General features: G+C 45.5%; 1 protein-coding gene across 1 annotated transcript; it reads left to right on the forward strand.

Annotated features, from left to right (window-relative positions):
* The first annotated feature begins 389 nt into the window (after positions 1 to 389).
* Positions 390 to 12,181, forward strand: LOC142596841 (E3 ubiquitin-protein ligase RBBP6-like). The gene is made up of 5 exons (XM_075727317.1): positions 390 to 555; positions 2,890 to 2,989; positions 6,190 to 6,226; positions 7,909 to 7,953; positions 12,032 to 12,181. Exons 1-5 carry the CDS (start codon positions 390 to 392, stop codon positions 12,179 to 12,181), a joined length of 498 nt encoding a protein of 165 aa, XP_075583432.1.
* Positions 12,182 to 18,013: the final 5,832 nt, after the last annotated feature.

Below are 18,013 nucleotides of genomic sequence, written 5' to 3' on the forward strand. Positions count from 1 at the left end.
TCGAATGGGTTTCACGTAAGGGCTTCTGGAGAATCTCCCTTGCCCGCTCAGTGGATGTGGTAGACGGGAAGGTTTTGGAAGAAGGTGTGGAGGAATGGCGATTGCCTTTAGGGAGAGCTCAGGGTTAGGAGGAAGAGGGTGGGGCTGCCGTGCCCCCATGATGCAGGCCTTTTGCCGTAACACGCTGGGTGACATGAGGCACTGGAGGCAGCCTGTGCACTTGTCATCCAGGAAACCCCTGGGTGGAATGCTGAGGCCGGGCGCCCGAGTGGCCATAGCGAGCGGTCGGGCCTGGGAGCGCTGCATGTGAGAGAGGGAGCGGAGGAGGAGCCGGGGCCGCGGGGGCCACTCCCCATCGTGTGGCCGCCCGCTGGGCTGTGAGGAGGAGCATGCCGTGCGTCCACTACAAGTTCTCCTCCCAGCTGAGCTATGATGCGGTCACCTTCAGTGGCCTCCACATCCCCCTGTGTGACCTCAAGCGCCAGATCATGGGCCGCGAGAAGCTGAAGGCGACCAACTGCGACCTGCAGATCAGCAACGCCCAGACCAACAAAGGTGCATGGGGGTGGCGGGCGCGGGGCCTTGGGCACCTAAAGCTCCCTGTTTATCTGCAGATGTGTCCTGGTTTTGTCTGGGACAGAGTTGGTTTTCTCCCTAGTAGCTGGTGTGGTGCTGTGGTTTGGATTGAGAATGAGAGCATGAGAATAATGTTGATAGCACACTGATGTTGTAGTTGTTGCTCAGGAGTGTTTGTGGCAGTCAAGGACTTTTCCGCTTCCCATGCTCTGCCAGGTGCAGAAGAAGCTGTGAGGGGGCAGAGCCAGGAGAGCTGACCCAAACTGGCCAGAGGGCTGTTCCATACCATAGGGCGTCATGCTCAGTATAGAAAGTGGGGGGAGTTGGCTGGGGCTCAGCGATTGCTGCTCAGGGATGGGCTGGGCATCGGTCAGCGGGTGGTGAGCAACAGCATCACAAAGGGCATCACTTTGTGCTTTGTGTGTTCTTTTCTCATTAGTAGCAGTAGTATTACTATTTCTCTTCCTCTGCTGCCCTGTTAAACCACCTTTATCTCAACCCAGGGGTTTTACTTTTTTTTCCCCTGCAATTCTCTCCCCCATCCCTGTGGGGTGTGAGGGGAGGGTGAGTGAGCGGCTCTGTGGTGCTTAGTTGCCGACTGGGGTTAAACCACGACAAGATATTTAAACTATGTTCAGGAGAATGTCTGTGAAGAGACTTAAGAGCACAATGTTAGGGGTCCTAGGGGTGCCATTGGATTGCATGACACGCGTAGATAGAGATACATTTCAGGAGTCTTGAATTTTTCTATTTCTATTGAATGAAATTGTCAAGAGCTTTTGAAAAATGGTTAATTTGCCTGAAGGGCTTTTCTGCAGAAGGGTCTCTGAATTTTGTCTTCAATTGCTAAGGTACTGTCAGCTTCATGAATGCTAGCAGGCTGAATGGCCAACTGGCTGGCGTCACTACTGGAATAGTTGGGTCTGTGTCAAACAGAGCCTTAAAACCAGACTGATGGATGGTCATAAACTGTGATGGAGCCCAGTTATTATCCCCAGGAGAAAAAATGTTTTGAAATAGGCCAAACGTGGATTCTGTTACAGAAGGTGAGGAACAGAAAGCAAAGTTTTAGAAGAGAAAATGATGCTCATAAAGATTTTACCCCATAAAGTGTTACTGCAATATACATCATACCAGTTTTACAAAGTGTGTTGCTTTGTTTTCATCCGTACTCAGAATGCGGTGAAGAAAAAGTGTCTGCTTCCCTAGGTTCTGTTAAGCGTGGTGTTCCCTAAAGGTGAGGTTAAAGAAGGAGTATCTGTCATGCTTTAAAGAGCATCCCTCTTGTTCACCAGTGACCAGATCCTCCTCTAGGTCGGTTGTGTTGCCCTTTGACCTTTGTAAAAGGAGTCTAAAATATTAAACTTGGTGTATTAGTGACAGAGGTGCTTCCTGAAGCTTTCTTAAGGGTGTTTTCCATGTGAAAACACAAAAATCTCCCTGTGGTTTTCAGAGCAAAGCTAGAGAATACATTTCAGTGTAATGTATACGTATACCAAATTTTTGCTTGAAATGCATAACCATGAATTTCAGTTTTTATTCATCAGATGTAGATGCTTAAACTCGCTAAAAGGTAACAGGATTTTAAATGTCAGTGGAAAAAATGATCTGATGGACTCTTTTGAAGATGCTGGGAAGCTATACTGGATGGTTGGGTCCTATTTTAAATAGCAGGGGGGGCAGGGGTGTCCTCTTCCATGCTTACTCTAGAGGCATGTTCTATAAAGGCAGAGTTCTCTTCAAAAAGCCTGTACTCAGGAATGATGCATTTCAACTTGCCTCCTCTTAATTTGATCTGAATTTCTTGACCTGTCTTTTGGAATAGATGTTCTCACAGGATTGTGGAAGAACTGTAAACTCGAGGGCTCAGGATTCTGGAATGCTCTTTCCTGCCCTGTAACATTCTGACTGAAAACACTTGGAGCATGTGCTATTCTGCTTCTCAGGCAAAATACAACAGACCAACGTAAACAACAAACCCCAGCTGGGCCTCTGACCTGGTCTTAATGCAGATGGCAGGCTGTCTTCTGTGTTCTGTCAGTCCTGAGTGACCTTGGAGACCATTGTGCTGTTGGCAAACAACAAACTGTTTTAAAAGAGCAGAAATGATTTTGCTGCTTGTGTTTGATGACCAAATCTGAAGACTCCTAGGAATGTCCCGTTAGTGTGTTGAGATGTTAAAAGCACAATGTTACCTCTAAAGTTTTGCTTTCATACCTGTGAAGGGATTCCCTGAAGTGATGTGTAATGTCATAGTACTATACATTCTTACAAAGTGACTACAGTTTTTGTCTGCATTTGTGTTGTTTTCAGAATACACAGATGATAATGCCCTGATTGCTAAGAACTCATCGGTGATTGTTAGGAGAATCCCTGTTGGAGGAGTCAAAGGTACCAGCAAAACCTGTGTTGTGTAAGTATCCATACAGCATTGTACCCTTTGTTAGGGCTTTCAGTGTGTTACCTGCTTTTGTGGATATATTAGTTTACAGAGGCATTCAGATTGCATCTTTGTTGTTAAAGCCACTGTTAATTTTTGTTGTCATGGGGTAGATTGTAATCATAGAATCATAGAATCATTTAGGTTGGAAAAGACCTTTAAGATCATCCAGTCCAACCATTAACCTACACTACCAAGTCCACACTAAACCAATCAAGGGTAGACTAGACTAAACCATGTCCCAAAGTGCCACATCTACCCGTTTTTTGAACACTTCCAGGGATGGTGACTCCACCACCTCTCTGGGCAGCCTCTTCCAATTCTTGACCACCCTTTCTGTAAAGAAATTTTTCCTAATTTCCAACCTAAACCTCCCCTGGCGCAGCTTGAGCCCATTTCCTCTTGTCCTATTGCTAACTACATGGGAGAAGAGACCAACACCCACCTCACTACAACCTCCTTTCAGGTAGTTGTAGAGAGCAATAAGGTCTCCCCTCAGCCTCCTCTTCTCTAAGCTAAACAATCCCAGTTCCCTCAGCTGCTCCTCATAAGGCCTGTTCCCTAGACCCTTCACCAGCCTTGTTGCCCTTCTCTGAACACGCTCCAGCACCTCAATGTCTTTCTTGTATTGAGGGGCCCAAAACTGGACACAGGATTCCAGGTGTGGCCTCACCAGTGCTAAGTACAGGGGAACAATCACCTCCCTGCTCCTGCTGGCCACACTATTCCTGATACAAGCCAGGATGCTGTTGGCCTTCTTGGCCACCTGGGCACACTGCTGGCTCATGTTCAGCTGGCTGTCTACCAACACCCCCAGGTCCTTTTCAGCCAGGCAGCTTTCCAGCCACTCTTCCCCAAGCCTGTAGCGTTGCATGGGGCTGTTGTGCCCGAAGTGCAGGACCCGGCACTTGGCCTTGTTAAACCTCATACAGTCGGCCTCGGCCCATCGGTCCAGCCTGTCCAGGTCCCTCTGCAGGGCCATCCTACCCTCCAGCAGATTGACACTCCCACCCAACTTGGTGTCATCTGCAAACTTACTGAGGGTGCACTCAATCCCCTCACCCAGATCATTGATAAAGATATTAAACAAGGCTGGCCCCAAAACAGAGCCCTGGGGAACACCGCTCGTGACCGGCTGCCAACTGGACTTAGCTCCATTCACCACTACTCTCTGGGCTCGGCCACCCAACCAGTTTTTAACCCAGCGAAGACTATGCCCGTCGAAGTCATGAGCTGCCAGCTTCCCAAGGAGAATACTATGGGAGACTGTGTCGAAGGCTTTGCTAAAGTCCAGGTAAATGACATCCACAGCCTTTCCATCATCTACCAGGTGGGTCACCAGGTCATAAAAGATCAGCTTGGTCAAGCAGGACCTGCCTTTCATGAACCCATGCTGGCTGGTCCTGATCCCCTGGTTGACCTGCACTTGCCTGTTGAGTTCACTCAAGATGAACCGCTCCATAATCTTTCCCAGCACCGAGGTCAGGCTGACAGGCCTGTAGTTTCCCGGGTCCTCCTTCTGGCCCTTCTTGTAGATGGGCGTCACATTGGCAAGCCTCCAGTCATCAGGGACCTCCCCTGTTAACCAGGACTTCTGATAGCTGAATGTATCTGTCCCAAAGTCAACTTCCATGTTCAGGCCTGCTGGGACACAGGGTTCCAACTGCAGCAATGGTAACTTTTAAGATGATACTCTTGGGCTTGTTCAGGGGCTTGATTTTGCTGATACCCAGGATGTAGATCCTGTTTCCTCTGTCTGGAGAGATTCCTTGCTATGTCTGTTTGCTTTTATTGTTTTTATAGTAAAGACAGAGCCACATCGTAGTGGGAACTCAGAACTTGTTCCCATCTCAGAAGTGTCTGATTGTTGGGGTTTGACTCTTTCTTGCCTTTGGGGGAGGGAGGGTGGGATATGGCAGGTATTCTTATGCCCCAAGGCTGGGGGTTTTGCATCCTAGCTGTAGAGGAAAGACCAAGGGTTGCCAGCTGGCGAACCGTGCAAACAAGAAGTTCCATTCATAAGGGATTCGTATCAGTTTCCTAAAGACAACATCCATTTCAGGCAAGAGAAAAAGAACAATATCCCAAAGTGTATTGCCTTTTGTGCGAGTACGATGAAGGAATAGTTAATCCTTTCCAAACCTGAAATGCAGGAAGCAGTTTAGCACGTTGCCAACTGTTGCTAGTTCTCTTTCTAAGTCTGTTTTTACCCTAAGCTGATATCTGTGCTCCAGGTTTTAGTTCTGTATTCCTAAGATTTAGAGAGGACAGAGAATCAGGCGTATTGATTAAAATGACAGACACTCAAATGCAATGCTGCCTACAGCATTATTGCTGTCATTTCTGTATTCACAGAGTCCAGTTGTGTATCAGCTACATTAGCATTGTTTGAATGGTCATGTTTTCCAGCCTTCTTAAAGATAGGCCTCTCCACCACAGTTAGTAGGTGTTATTAGCTTGTGGTTTTGCCATGTCCTTCTGATGTGGGTTCCCCATAAATAAAGTATACTGATGAGTTACAGTGTGTCTTGAACAAACAGTACAGCAGCATCCTGGTGCCTGTGATGCACTTGCCAGCCAAAAACCCTGAATTTGTGTGGCTCTGCCTGTAAACTTTGGGCATGTTACTGCAGCAGTTGTTGCAGTGCTTTCAGGCACTACTGAGTAATTGTGGACGCCACAGCATTGTGCTTATAAACATGGCCTTGTTTTGGGGGTTAATTTAAGTATGGATGCTCAGTGCTGCCTTGTGAATGCATCCTCCGTTTCTGGTTGGGTGGCACCCTCTCCTGGTATTGTAATGCTGCCCTAAAGTGAGAGGACAGATGCTGCTGGCATCAAAGCTCAACTAAATCCCTGTGTGTGGGGACGAGGAAAGAATGGCACTGCTGTTGTAACGTTGAAAACTAGCCGTGCAGATTAGCTTTTGATTCCTCTGTCTGGAAACATTGCAGAAACTGCTGGTAGAGTGGTTAATGTTTGGGAATGCTGACCGTATGCTGTAATGGTGGAGAGGCCTTCAAAAATGCATTACTTGCCTTGTAGTACGTTCTTGAAGGGAAATGTACGAAGAAACCACTCTGTGATAATCTCAAGCATTTCCTTGTACTTCCTCATCTTCAGGAGGTACGTGCTCTATTTTAAGTTCTGATCACCTCCATTTCTTCTTGCAGAAGTCGAACGGAGCCAGTGCGTGGACCATCAAAACCAGTATGTAAAACCACAGTCTCGCACTGTTTTTCTACACACGGCACTTAATTCTAAACAATGTAGCCTTGTATTAATTTTCCAAACAGTAATTTCATCTCTTTTGCAGTAAAACAGAGTATATGTTGTAAATAGAATGTATTTGATTCAGCATAATAGTTTGTATGTTTGTATCGGTTGTTGTGTGCTTTTTGATTCTTGCAATACAAATTGTCTGGAGTGCATTTTTTTGCCATTTTCACATTGTATCACTTAGCTGTTGTTTTTAAACACTTTTTTTTTGCCTAATTGTTTTTGAAAATGTGATGAAAACCCCCTGAGAAACCATTATTGTTCAACTTGGTACTGTTTCTTACTTTTGATTTGGGTGTTCAAACAAATACGATGAGCCACGTATCCCATATGTTTTGAGGACAGTTCTGTGCAGCTAAATGATTCCTTTCCATGTCCTTAAATACCTGGGTGTTTGTTCCTAAAACTGTATGATTGAAGTGATATTCTTTGGGCCCCTCTGAGTGAATAAATGTCTTTCATAGATTGCCGTGAAATTAAACATCGTTGCTACACAAAGTGCTATTGTAAAGTTCTGCATTTGATCTTTCCACTTTCTCAGATGAAGCAGTTTAGTTGAATAGTTTGTCTGCAAATGAAAATACCTAAACCCCAGTGTATAAATTTTGGCACAAGGTTAGAGCCTGGTGCATTTGTGGGTAAAATCCCTGTCATTTGTCTTCACTTCTGCCTGCAGTATGCTTTTGGAGCTGGGTGACTTCAGGGTTGGATGCTGCTTTAATTTCCCAGAAGTTAAGCCTTTCTTTAGTGTACCACCGTATGATTCTAAACATATAGAGAAGGAATGATGAACTGGAGTGAGGAATCATCTTCTGCATGTAGAGATTTTTTTCCCCAGAGTCTGCTAAAACTGCTCCCTTGAATTCTTCCACTGCATTAGGTACAAAAGGACAAGAGCATTTTCCAAGGAAGGGTTTTACTCTCTTCTGATCCAGTTAGTGACCCCTTGAGGAGAGCTGTTCATTTTACATTGTGAAATGTTATTCTACGCTTGTGTACAACTTCAGGCATAATAAGCAGTGATTCAAGTGTCTTTCTGGTAATGTTTTACTAGTGTAAGCTTAAGTGCTGCTTGTGGCATAATAGACTTGAGTATACTGGAAAAGGAGCAAGCGAAGAGTTCCCCTTTTTCCTTGTGGAAAAATTGCCCTCCAGTCATTAGTTCTCAACAAACACAGCAGTCCATTACGAACCAGTGGCCTGAGGACTTCATTCCTGCAAGCTGTTCCATAGGTAGCTGGGAGGGAGGAGTGTGGTTGCAATTTATTCTCATAAATTCCTTTTTAGCTGAAAATTGGCAGCTTCCTTACCCCTTTGACTCTTAAGCAGTTGTGAGCATTTGACAAGGGTCCCTCTCTGAGATAGTCTGGAGCAGTAAGTTGATCTCAGGCGGGTTTGGTGAGTTTGGTTTCTTCTCATTAACCACAGAGGCACTCTGGAGCTGTCACAGGTTTGGACACTTTTTTGAACAAATACAGATTACACTGGGTTGGAAATGCCTCTTTCAGTGACACTCAGAGGATACAATGCAGCCTTTCAGGCTACAGTAGAGGTGAACTATTGCTGTGTTTTGATTGTAGAACTTGAATATGTGTTTAATGTTTTGTGAACAGATTGATGACTCTTCTGGATGTATTTCTCTGACCCAGCTTATTAAGGTGTGTATATATAGATACGGTCCTGGTTTCAGCTGGAATAGAGTTAATTTTCTTCCTAGTAGCTGGCATAGTGCTGTGTTTTGGATTTAGGATGAGAAGAATGTTGATAACACACTGGTGTTTTAGTTGTTGCTAAGTATTGCTTATGCTAGTGAAGGACTTTTCAGCTTGCCATGCTCTGCCAGGTGGACACAAGCTCTGCTGCCCAGCAGAGTGCCGTAGTGCAGGGGTTTGCAGATGGCAACATAGTGGTCATAGGCCATGACAGTGAGAAGAAAAAACTCTGCTGAAATGAAAAAGACAGACAGACAGAGTTGGGCAGCACATCCCAAGTAGGAGATGGCCCTGGAGTCCCACAGGGAATTGGCCATGGCTTTAGGCACAGTGGTGGAGATGCAGACCAGGTCAAGGAGGGAGAGCTTGAGGAGGAAGAAGTACATGGGGGTGTGGAGGCGGTGGTCACAGGCTGTGGTGGTGATGATGGGGCCGTTGCCCAGGAGGGCAGTCACGTAGATGCCCAGGAAGAGCCAGAAGTGCAGGAGCTGCAGCTCCCGCGTGTCTGCAAACACCAGGAGGAGGAACTCAGTGATGGAGCTGCTGTTGGACATCTGCTGCCTCTGGGCATGGGGACTGTCATTGGAGAAAAAGATAGTGACAAGTTAGGGGAGACTTCTCTGAGCAAAATGAAAGCCATTTCCCATAGACACTCCCCCTGTCATACATAGACACCCTTTTCTGTTTCTAGCAGACCTTCCTTGAGCTCTGTGCCTGAAGCCCTGGTTGGTGCTGGCCGTGTGGGCCATGAGGAGCAGGGCATCTGCCCACAGGCTCTTGAGAAGTCAGCCCTATTCTGCAGCAGTGGGCAGGGACAGGGACCAGTCCTGGCTGTTCAACTGTGTCAGATGACTGTATCCTGTAAGATCCTGTAAGCTGTGGGATGTACCAGCTTCAGGAGATCCCTCCAGGAACTGCACCGGTATTGTCCTACAGCCAGTGACTTACCATGTCAAGGGCTGTGAAGATCTCTCCTGCAGTGAGCTCTCAGCATCCTCCCACCCCACACTGCCTTTAACCTCTCTCTGCCTCCCTCCTCTCCCCTCCCTGCCTGCAGGCACTGCGCTCAGCCCTGCTGCGCTTGGCACAGGAGCTGCTCCTGGGCAGAGCTGTCTCTCTGCAGCGCTGCCCGCTTGCCAGGAGCTGCCTGTGTCCCAGGAGCCCGGCCCAGCTCAGCAGCACAGGACCAGCCCAAGGCAGCACTTGCTCTGCCCCTCTGGGCTCCCTTGTGTTGTCCCTGGGGCTGCAGGGGAACCTGCTGTGACACAGCCTGAAGCCATCACTGATGCTCCCTCCCTCAGCTGAAAAGAGGGACTTAGTTTCAGTTTTCAAGATCCCAGCTTCTTGTTTAATTCATTACAAGAGTTGGCTGTTCACTTTGCAGTGCCTCTCTCTGCCTGTGGTCATTTGCTTGTACACCCCCCTCAGCTTCCTTGACTCCCGCCTTTCTCCACCCTTGCCTCCTCCCAAACAAGGGACCTACCCCTGCTTATTTCCCCCCCCCCTTGCTCCCATGTTTGCCACACCTGGGAACAGATGTGGTCATTCAGGCGCTGTTAGCTAGGTCGTCTTGGACTTCCATGCCATTACTGATGGGGTTTCCTGGGTACTGCTGTCTCTGCCAGATTCCTCTCCCCAAAGTGACCACAACTCTTCCTTCAATTTTCTGTCAAGTGTGGCCACCTCTCACATCAATCCCCCTTAACCACCTGCAAAATCTGGGGCTGCAATAGCAGAGTATCCACAGGAGACAAGCTGTCTGCTCTAAGGCCGCCTTCTGTCTGCTCTGAGCAGATACTGGGCACCACCTTCAGGTCCATTCCAAAATCCAAAGCAGCCTTGAGCCAGTTGGTTTGGGGCCCAGCTCTGGTGCCCATGAAGCCATGCTACGCCTCAAGGGCCCTGAGAGCAGCTCTTCCACTTTCAGGCAGAGCCTGCCCTGCCATCCTAGGGACCAGGCTGCACTCAGCTGGGTGCCTCAGCTCTATCCCCACAAGCCAGGGTGGCAGCAGGAAGCTCCCGCACCTTGCACGCCCTTTGAGGCTGCCATTCTTCAAGCCACTGCTCTCTGCCCTCCGGGGACCCAGCCCTGCTCAGCAAATGCAACGCACGTGCCTGGCTCCTGCTTTTCTCCCAGGACTGCCCTGCACTCCAGCATGTGAGCAGCTGTAGCTGACACCTGGCTGCCCCACCAAGTCTCACTGATACCAATGATATCCTAGCTCTGGGAATGGACCCAGGCTTCCAGTTCAGCTTGGTTGTTTCTCACACTGCCTGCCCTGCTGTACAAGCATTTCAGATATGCTCCTGAGCCCTCCCTGCTCCCAGGAGCAGGGTAAATGTTTCCATCCTCAGGCGATGTATGCAACTTGGATGAAACCCGAAGATAATAATGCAGAAGAATTGGGAAAAAAAAATAGAAAAAGAAAAGACAAACCCCAAAACCCAGAACTGACAGTCAATGTATTAACTCCCACTTCCAACAGAAGACTAAACAGAAACTAACACAAAGCAAGTGGGGAAGGGGACAGAAAATAGCAGGAAAAGGCTAATCTCACTGCTGCAGTGCTGCATGTAAATTACAGTGGTTTCCTAAAACCCAATAGCTTGGCTAAACTCAAAATTCAGCCAGGAAGGATCACAGCTGTGCTTGATGGCACTAAAACAATGGGCATGACTCTGCACTTCTGCAGCCTCTAAGGACAAATGCCAACCAGAGATCCTTTCACTTACTGAAATAGTCATACTAAACCAAAAAGGATCCACTTTCTTGCTTTGGCTGCAGTAACAGCAGGACGGCAGCACAAATTTGCAAGTGTAGAATGACAGCTAACAGAAGAGCAAGACAATGAAGAAATACTCAAAAGTATAAGCTTTGTGCATCTTTTTTTAAAAAAATCTTCACTAATTTTAGGTTTGCTGTTTTACTGTTCAACAAGAATTAGCAAGCTTTCCAGTGATTTATTCCTGCCACACTAAGATCCAGCTTCTGGTTTGAAATTCATACAAGGATACACGTATGAAAAAAAAAAAAAAAAAAAAGAAACTAAATGAAACCAAAGCAAACCCAAAACCGCACCCTGTAGACCAAGACCTGAGGTAGCTTTAAGAATGAAGCTAATTGTGTCTCCAAGACTAGAAAGCACCTGAGGCTGCAGTGCTTTGACAGGGGGAGGGAGAGAGGACTTCTAAAGAGAGATGCAAGGCTTCCACCCTCCCAACAGCCACCCACAGCCCAAATCAGGGACAGTCAGAGCAAACAAGAAGGAAATGTGTTTGCTTTCTCTCTCATTTACTTGAATTAGTTCTAACTAAGACTAAGTCTTCCCTCCCACTCCACGATTTTTCCTGTTTTTTAATTTTTTTTTTTTGAGATTTCTCTGTTCCCTTATGGTAAGATGCTACTTAGAAATGTAAGACAGACGTGCCAGGGAATACACGAGGCTAAAAGAATGTTAGCTTTATTTATGAACATGTGATTTGTGTTTATACACAAAGTATAACTAGTAAAGTATAGCTAGTAAACAAAGAGAAAAATAGCCATGCAACTGTCCATGTTCCAGAATGGCTTCTGCAACACCCCCCTCCCCAAAAGGTACTCCCCTTCTAGCTTCCCAAAATGGGAACTACTCTTTACAGGATACTATCAAAGTATTCTCATCCTTTTAAGAGGAAGATGTTCTAACACTGTCTGTATCTGGCTACTCCTTCTTCACTTTTTTCACAGCAGGTTCCATGTGAGCAGATTTTTCATGATTGGTGTCCACCTTCCTCTCCCACGCGCTGTATCTTTCCTTTTCAGATGGATGTCGGAAGGCAGCAGATCTGCCATAGGGAGCTTTCTTATCGTATGGTGGAACTTCTCTGTGTCTCTTAAAATACTCCCTTTCTCCTTGCCCTTGAGGTGTTGTCCATTTAGTGGGAGACTGGGCTCTAAATACTGGAGATCTTGACCATGAATGGGATCTTCTGGATGGGGGTGACCTGGACCTTGACCTGTGATAACCATGTGCCCTTGACCTAGAATGAGAGCTGCCACTCTTCCCTTTGCCTCTTCTTGGATACGGTGGTGATCTTGAGTAGGAACGAGGACAGGAACGTCTATATGATCGAGAGGAGGAGCGAATGCAGGAAGAATTGGATCTTGATTTGGAGTCGGTATATGAACTTCTAGAGCAAGATGAAGTACTGCAAGGAGACATGGACCTTAGTGAAAACAGAACACACAAAAAAATACTGAAGGTAGTTCAAAACAGTCACTGTCCCCAATTTTTTTCCTCCCAAATTTGGTTTGGGTTACTTTTTCCTCTCCGTATACTTACATCAAAGCTTCTTTCAGCTGCTGACATGATGCTACTGCAAAGTGAAGAACTTGCTAACATGTAAGAGTTTCTGCTTACAAGACACAACAGCTGCTGCTTTGTTAGTGTAAAAACATCCAGGAAGGGTAAGGCTATTTCCACTCACTTCTATCACATGAACTACCACAGCTGTTGATTGGTTTCATGTGACTCAATGCCATTACTCCAGGAAAGATCCTGAGAGCATGAATAACAGAGTTATTCAGACTCCTGCCCAAGTGATTTTGAGGGATAGAAAACATCAGCTACCCTGAGTTTTTTCTTCACAAGTTTTTCTTTTATTAGTTTTTTAAAGAACCACATCACATTATTCCACCTATGGCCATTAGCGTCATTCCTCCTCTCAAAGTCCTTCACCAATTTAAGATTTCCTTAAACAAGCCTGATCTTTTAATTCCTACGAAAAGTTCAACAATGTCAACAGAATACTAGCGAAAGCCACCAGTTTGCAGTCCAGGTTAAAATCTCTCCATGTATCCTCCAGAAATAAACAAAAGAGGAAAGGAAGACAATTTCTCTCACATACCTCCTCCAAAGTGCCTTGAGGTCATGGTTACACTCAGAATAGGGAGACACAGAAAATCCAGCAACTCCACCTCCTCAGTTTCCAGCCTCTCACGGCTGTCAGGAGGTGAAGGATGTCACTGCAGAGAAGCTTTAGTAAGAGACGCCTGTTCCTTAACAACGGCTGCCAAAGGACAACTATCGGTCAACCTGAATCTCTGCCAGAGTTGAGCTAGCAACCTACATGTGCAACTCCTATCAGTGCTGATCCCTTGAGTCACCCAATCCATCTAACGAGAGAGGTGGAGTGGAACTCCTCCTGGTTCTTCCAGACAATCTGCTTCTCCTTTACGGACATGGAAAGCAGTTATCTGGAAAACGAATGCCTATGCTCTTCTTGAATCTTCTTATCGTTCATCAGTTCCTTAGCAAAATCACGTGTAAACAGCGATCTGTGCATACTCAGTTCATTATAAACCAGCTGCTGTACAAGTCATGTGTTACGGCCTCGTTTAACAGGTTACAAGTGGTCATCTACTGAATTTCTGTAGAATACTCATAGTTCCCAGCCTGCTCTGCCACCTGCTGAGCGAATTGTTCTGGCTCTCATTGGAAGATCTTGTGGAGTGGGGAGACAAAAAAGGAAAAAAATCCATTCAGTTGGTCTGAAGATCATTCTTTTCAGGAAATCCTGAAGTTATAGTTACTTACCAGCTGTGGGTATTGGTTGTCCTTGGGGGCCCAGAACACTTGCTACTGCTGGCTGTCTCTGTACAGGAACCTGGTAGCCCTTGTGAATAAATGCAAACAGTTGGAAAATAAGCTCTATGAAAATACAAGAATCAGCACATATGTTGAAACAAAACTTACCTTCTCTTCCAACAGACTGCTGATTGACAGAGGGGAAGGTTTAGACAGTTGAGTGGCACTCACCAGAGCAGCAGGAGGTGTGACGGGCAGGAGTGGTCGTGGTGGTGGTGGTGGCCGCTGCTGCTGCTGTTGCTGAATCTGGGTATGGAGCCTTTTTGTGTAGCCAGTTCCATTTTTGAAGTTGTTCACAGCCTAGAGGCAGAAAAACATTTACAAAAAGGTCATATGGAACTTCAGGAGATACACGAACAAAAGCCTCCACAGAGTAAAATTGCTTTTGTGTTCTTATAAATGCTATCAACCGTAAAATAAATCACCATACAGATATATGAACACATCCCATTAGACACTGATATTAATGACTGGTGACTCAGAGTATCTGTATTTAAAGTCCTTCAGTGTTAACACCAAATCAGAAAGTGAGGCAATCATCTTAAACAAAAGTGTGACCTGAATGTGCCAGGCTGTAAGCTTCTGTAACAACAGATCATGTATTTCAAAAGTAAATTTGGCCTTGTTCAATTTAGCCTTGCTTAAAGGAGATGTAAATTAGTATTTGCTTCCCTTTCACCTTTTCACAAATAGACTTTTCTTACAAACAGTTTACGTAAAAGGCATCATGGTACCTGGTGTAGAAACTTGTTGGCAATTAAAGAATCAGGTGAAACGTCTGTCTGGTGGCACGTTGGGCAGGTATGCTCCTCAGATTCCAGCAACGCTGTTCTAATGCCTGTGAATAATTAGAACCATCAAAACAGGTTTTAGCCAAAGTGAGGACATTTGTTGGCTTCTAATCAATTCTCAAAATACATCTATGATTAATGGGTGAATGTGGTCTTGAATTGAGAGCATGAAGCTATAAAAGTTCAATAGTGTCACAAATGTCTCGTATGCAGCACACAACCGTAGTTTTGATATTTCACTAGTCACACCTGAAGATGTAGAGTAGGCTGTGTCTTGATGTCCCCACTAGTCTTTTTTCCACTGTCTAGTACAGCAAGAAGTCACCAACCTCAAGTTAATGAACAAAACACATCTCAAAAACTCATTAGTACGTTTGAGTTGTGAAGGTTTAACCTTAACCAGCTCTCCCTTGGAGAAGAATGTGTATTAAATGCCTAACTCTCCCTTTGTTGCAGACCACAGTCAGGCACCAGAGCTGGCTGTATAATTTTGCATGAGGGAAAGGGCTGTGGACAAACTAAATGCATTCCATATCTAATACTGTAATCACCTGCAGAGTTACGCACTCTTCTCTTACTCGTCCTTTCCCATGTAAAGCGGACTTAACTAGATACATAAAAGGGGACAAAAGCTTTCTTCCTTTTTCTTTTTTTTTTTTTCTTTATACAAGAAGAGTCCTTTCCTGTTCAGGGTATACTGAAGTATTAAGTAGAAGTGGTAACAACGCAATTTCGTTATCTCCTATTTCTGCTTTCCAAAGATCAGATGTGATGTTTTGAATGAACAGACAGGGCAGTAACACTTACATTCGTCACAGTAACTGTTCCCACAGCAGGGAATAACAGCTGCATCCGTCATGAGATCTTTACAGATGAGACACAACAACTCCTCTGGAACAGGATCATCTGAGGAGGAGGAGGATGGCTCCACTGGTAGGAAGGGAGGCTTTTCCTTCTTGCCTCTAGCATAAGCTTCCCTGGAGGCGGGGTGGGGAAGGAAAAAGGAAGGAGTTAAAGATGACTAAAGGAAAACTTTTCCAAACTTTGAATTTATCAAAGGAAGAGAATAGATGGAATCCTTCTCGTACCCCATTAGCCTTCTAACACGTAGGCATTTTGTTTGAACTACTTTCCTGTAGCCACAGCACTAAAAGAGGGAGGGGGGAAGAATTTTCCTTCTGCAGAACTCTCCCATTCATTGGATCAACTCAGAAACCAGCTCAGACTGGAAAAATAATTCCTTGACACCTAGAAATCAGGTGAAATGAATCCCACCTCTCCTTTGCCAGAGGGTAAGTGTAAATTGCAGGCTCAGGGTAAAGTTAGTCTCTGAGTAATTACGTTTGATTAATGGAGGAAGTCTGTGTTACAGCTTCTACAAAAGGAGATCCACGACAGAAAAACACAAGTGCTACCAAGTGCATTTGAAAACAGCCACTCTTATCAGCACACAGTAGTGTTTTCTTAGTTTATAGCCACAGGAAAGCTTCAGTCTGTTTCACACATGGGATTGGATAAAAGTCAGGGGGGCAGGAAAGCTCAGTCCAACAGCTCTTTGTTACATTTTGCAGGAAGTCTTTGAAGCATAACCCAGAAGCAAAATGAGCATTCACAGAGACCGACTCCGCTGTAAACACTACTGAAACGTTTTGCAGAAATACAGATTCTTAGCATACCACAAGTTTCACCAACTTGCAGGGGCAGGAACAGAAGGACTGCCCTATTTTAATGGTAGAAAGTATCACAGATTTTAAGGGTAAGCTACAATGACAATGCTTCCTCCCTCGTAATTCCAGATGCCAGCCAACTTGGTTGCATTGCCACTCAGATGTTTACACATGGTTTCTCTCGTTCCCTTTGTGGTCAGTCCAATTAATTCCCTACTTATGCATTAATAGCTGGTATTGCATATTTTCCACTTTTCGTCAGCATAGCACCCTTGGTGTTGGGATCTTTCACCTCCACCATGAAACTCCTGGGAATTCCTGTGCTCTTTTTAATTCTGGGAACAGACTCAAATTGTTTGTCCTGTTAAGGAAAGAAATGCAGACATATCTCATGTCAGGACCCACAATTAAAATGACATTTCAAGGACTATTTGAAGCAGCAAAAGCCTTTAGTGCTCTCCTTGTACCTAGCCTAAGGGTTGCTCAACTAAAATACTTCTTTTCCTAAAAGAACAGAGCCAGGACGTTCAAAAGGCTTGAGCAGTGTTTTGAACTCATTTGACATTCTTTGGCTTAACTTCAGGTTCCTGAAGGGGGAAATACCCCTGCGCTCGCCATCCACTCAGAGAAGAGACACAAACCCGCTCCTCCTCCCCAGCGCAATTCAGCGCGAGAGCTCAGTTCGCTGCTCTGAATCACTCGCTGGGGAAACTTGTGTTCACCATCTCTAGATGAAGGCTGAATTCAGACCTCATGCAGATACATTCAGTGACGAACGTTCAATAGCATGAATACTCAACCAGAGGCTTGTGTACCTAAAACACGCACATAGTCACAAGATGGGGTCAACAGAAACATCTTGGGTTTAGACCGAATCCTGAAACCTGTCTACAACCAGTCATTAAAAAGAGTTAAAACCAGAAACATTTCCAGTGATATTGAAATATACAAAAATGTGCGTGAAAGTCCACAGAGAAAGGTCTATGGACATATTCAATGTCTATGACCTGGAAAAAAGACATTTTTGCATTTGTAATTGCAGGTTTCCCTGGAAGCTTGAAGGGCTTTGCAACATTGCCAGGTAACCTCTGTGTTTCACCCCAAGAGAAACAACTCTTAATAGGAGTGTTTCTGTATTGTTACATGACTGCCAAGGTAAAAACAATGACAAACTACCGAACACCAGCAGTCCCCCACAATCTTACCCCATGTGTTGGGCAGTTCTTCCTATAGTGGCCATGTTTTCCACAACGGAAGCAAGTGTAAGATGGTGGAGGTGGACCCAAGGCTTTCTTCAGGTAACTGAAAGATTTTGGGGAAAGAAAGAAAAAGGTATGCAAAGGTGTCTCTCTTGTTCCAACAAGCATCTCTGCAGCTTTTCCATCATCTTCAAAGAACAGATCTGACATCAGCAACACTTACTTGGATGGATCATATTCCTGGCAAGACTGTATCATCATCGCTGTTATTTTATCTTCCTCGGAAGCATCGGCTTCAGCCAGATTGGCAGTCTGTTTAACAGGTCAGGATTTGACACATGCATGCGAAACACAATGCAGCCCACATGGCCAAACACCACAGCACTCACCCAGTCCTGTCAAGAGCAGCACAACGCCAGCTGAGGCTCCACCAAAACAGCTACTCATATAAAACAGAGTTGTGCTGAAGATGTTCTGGGGAGTCCTTACGCCCTTACGTGGGGGTTGGGTGCCCGGTAACCTGCTTGACAAGAGCATTCCTGGGCACCCAAAACCTTGGGCTCTGTCTGCACCTTACATAAAGGCTTGTGGAACCAGTCCCATTTTCTTCCACGTGGACTCAAGCTCTGCGTAGAAACAATTACACTGTCCAGTATTTTTGAACTGATAGTAAGCTCCAGACTATGTGAAGGAGAAGATCTCCGCTGTACATTTAACTGAGA

The sequence above is a fragment of the Pelecanus crispus genome, unplaced genomic scaffold (genome assembly GCF_030463565.1).
Source record: "Pelecanus crispus isolate bPelCri1 unplaced genomic scaffold, bPelCri1.pri SCAFFOLD_122, whole genome shotgun sequence".
NCBI lineage: Eukaryota > Metazoa > Chordata > Aves > Pelecaniformes > Pelecanidae > Pelecanus > Pelecanus crispus.

Bases quoted from the DNA above. Each gene is read 5' to 3' on its own strand.
- LOC142596841 (XM_075727317.1), top strand. From the start codon at position 390: ATGCCGTGCGTCCACTACAAGTTCTCCTCCCAGCTGAGCTATGATGCG. The intron at 2,990-6,189 runs GTAAGTATCCAT...TTCTTCTTGCAG, and splicing joins ACCAGCAAAACCTGTGTTGT to AAGTCGAACGGAGCCAGTGC. The intron at 7,954-12,031 runs GTGTGTATATAT...CCCTTGACCTAG, and splicing joins CTCTGACCCAGCTTATTAAG to AATGAGAGCTGCCACTCTTC.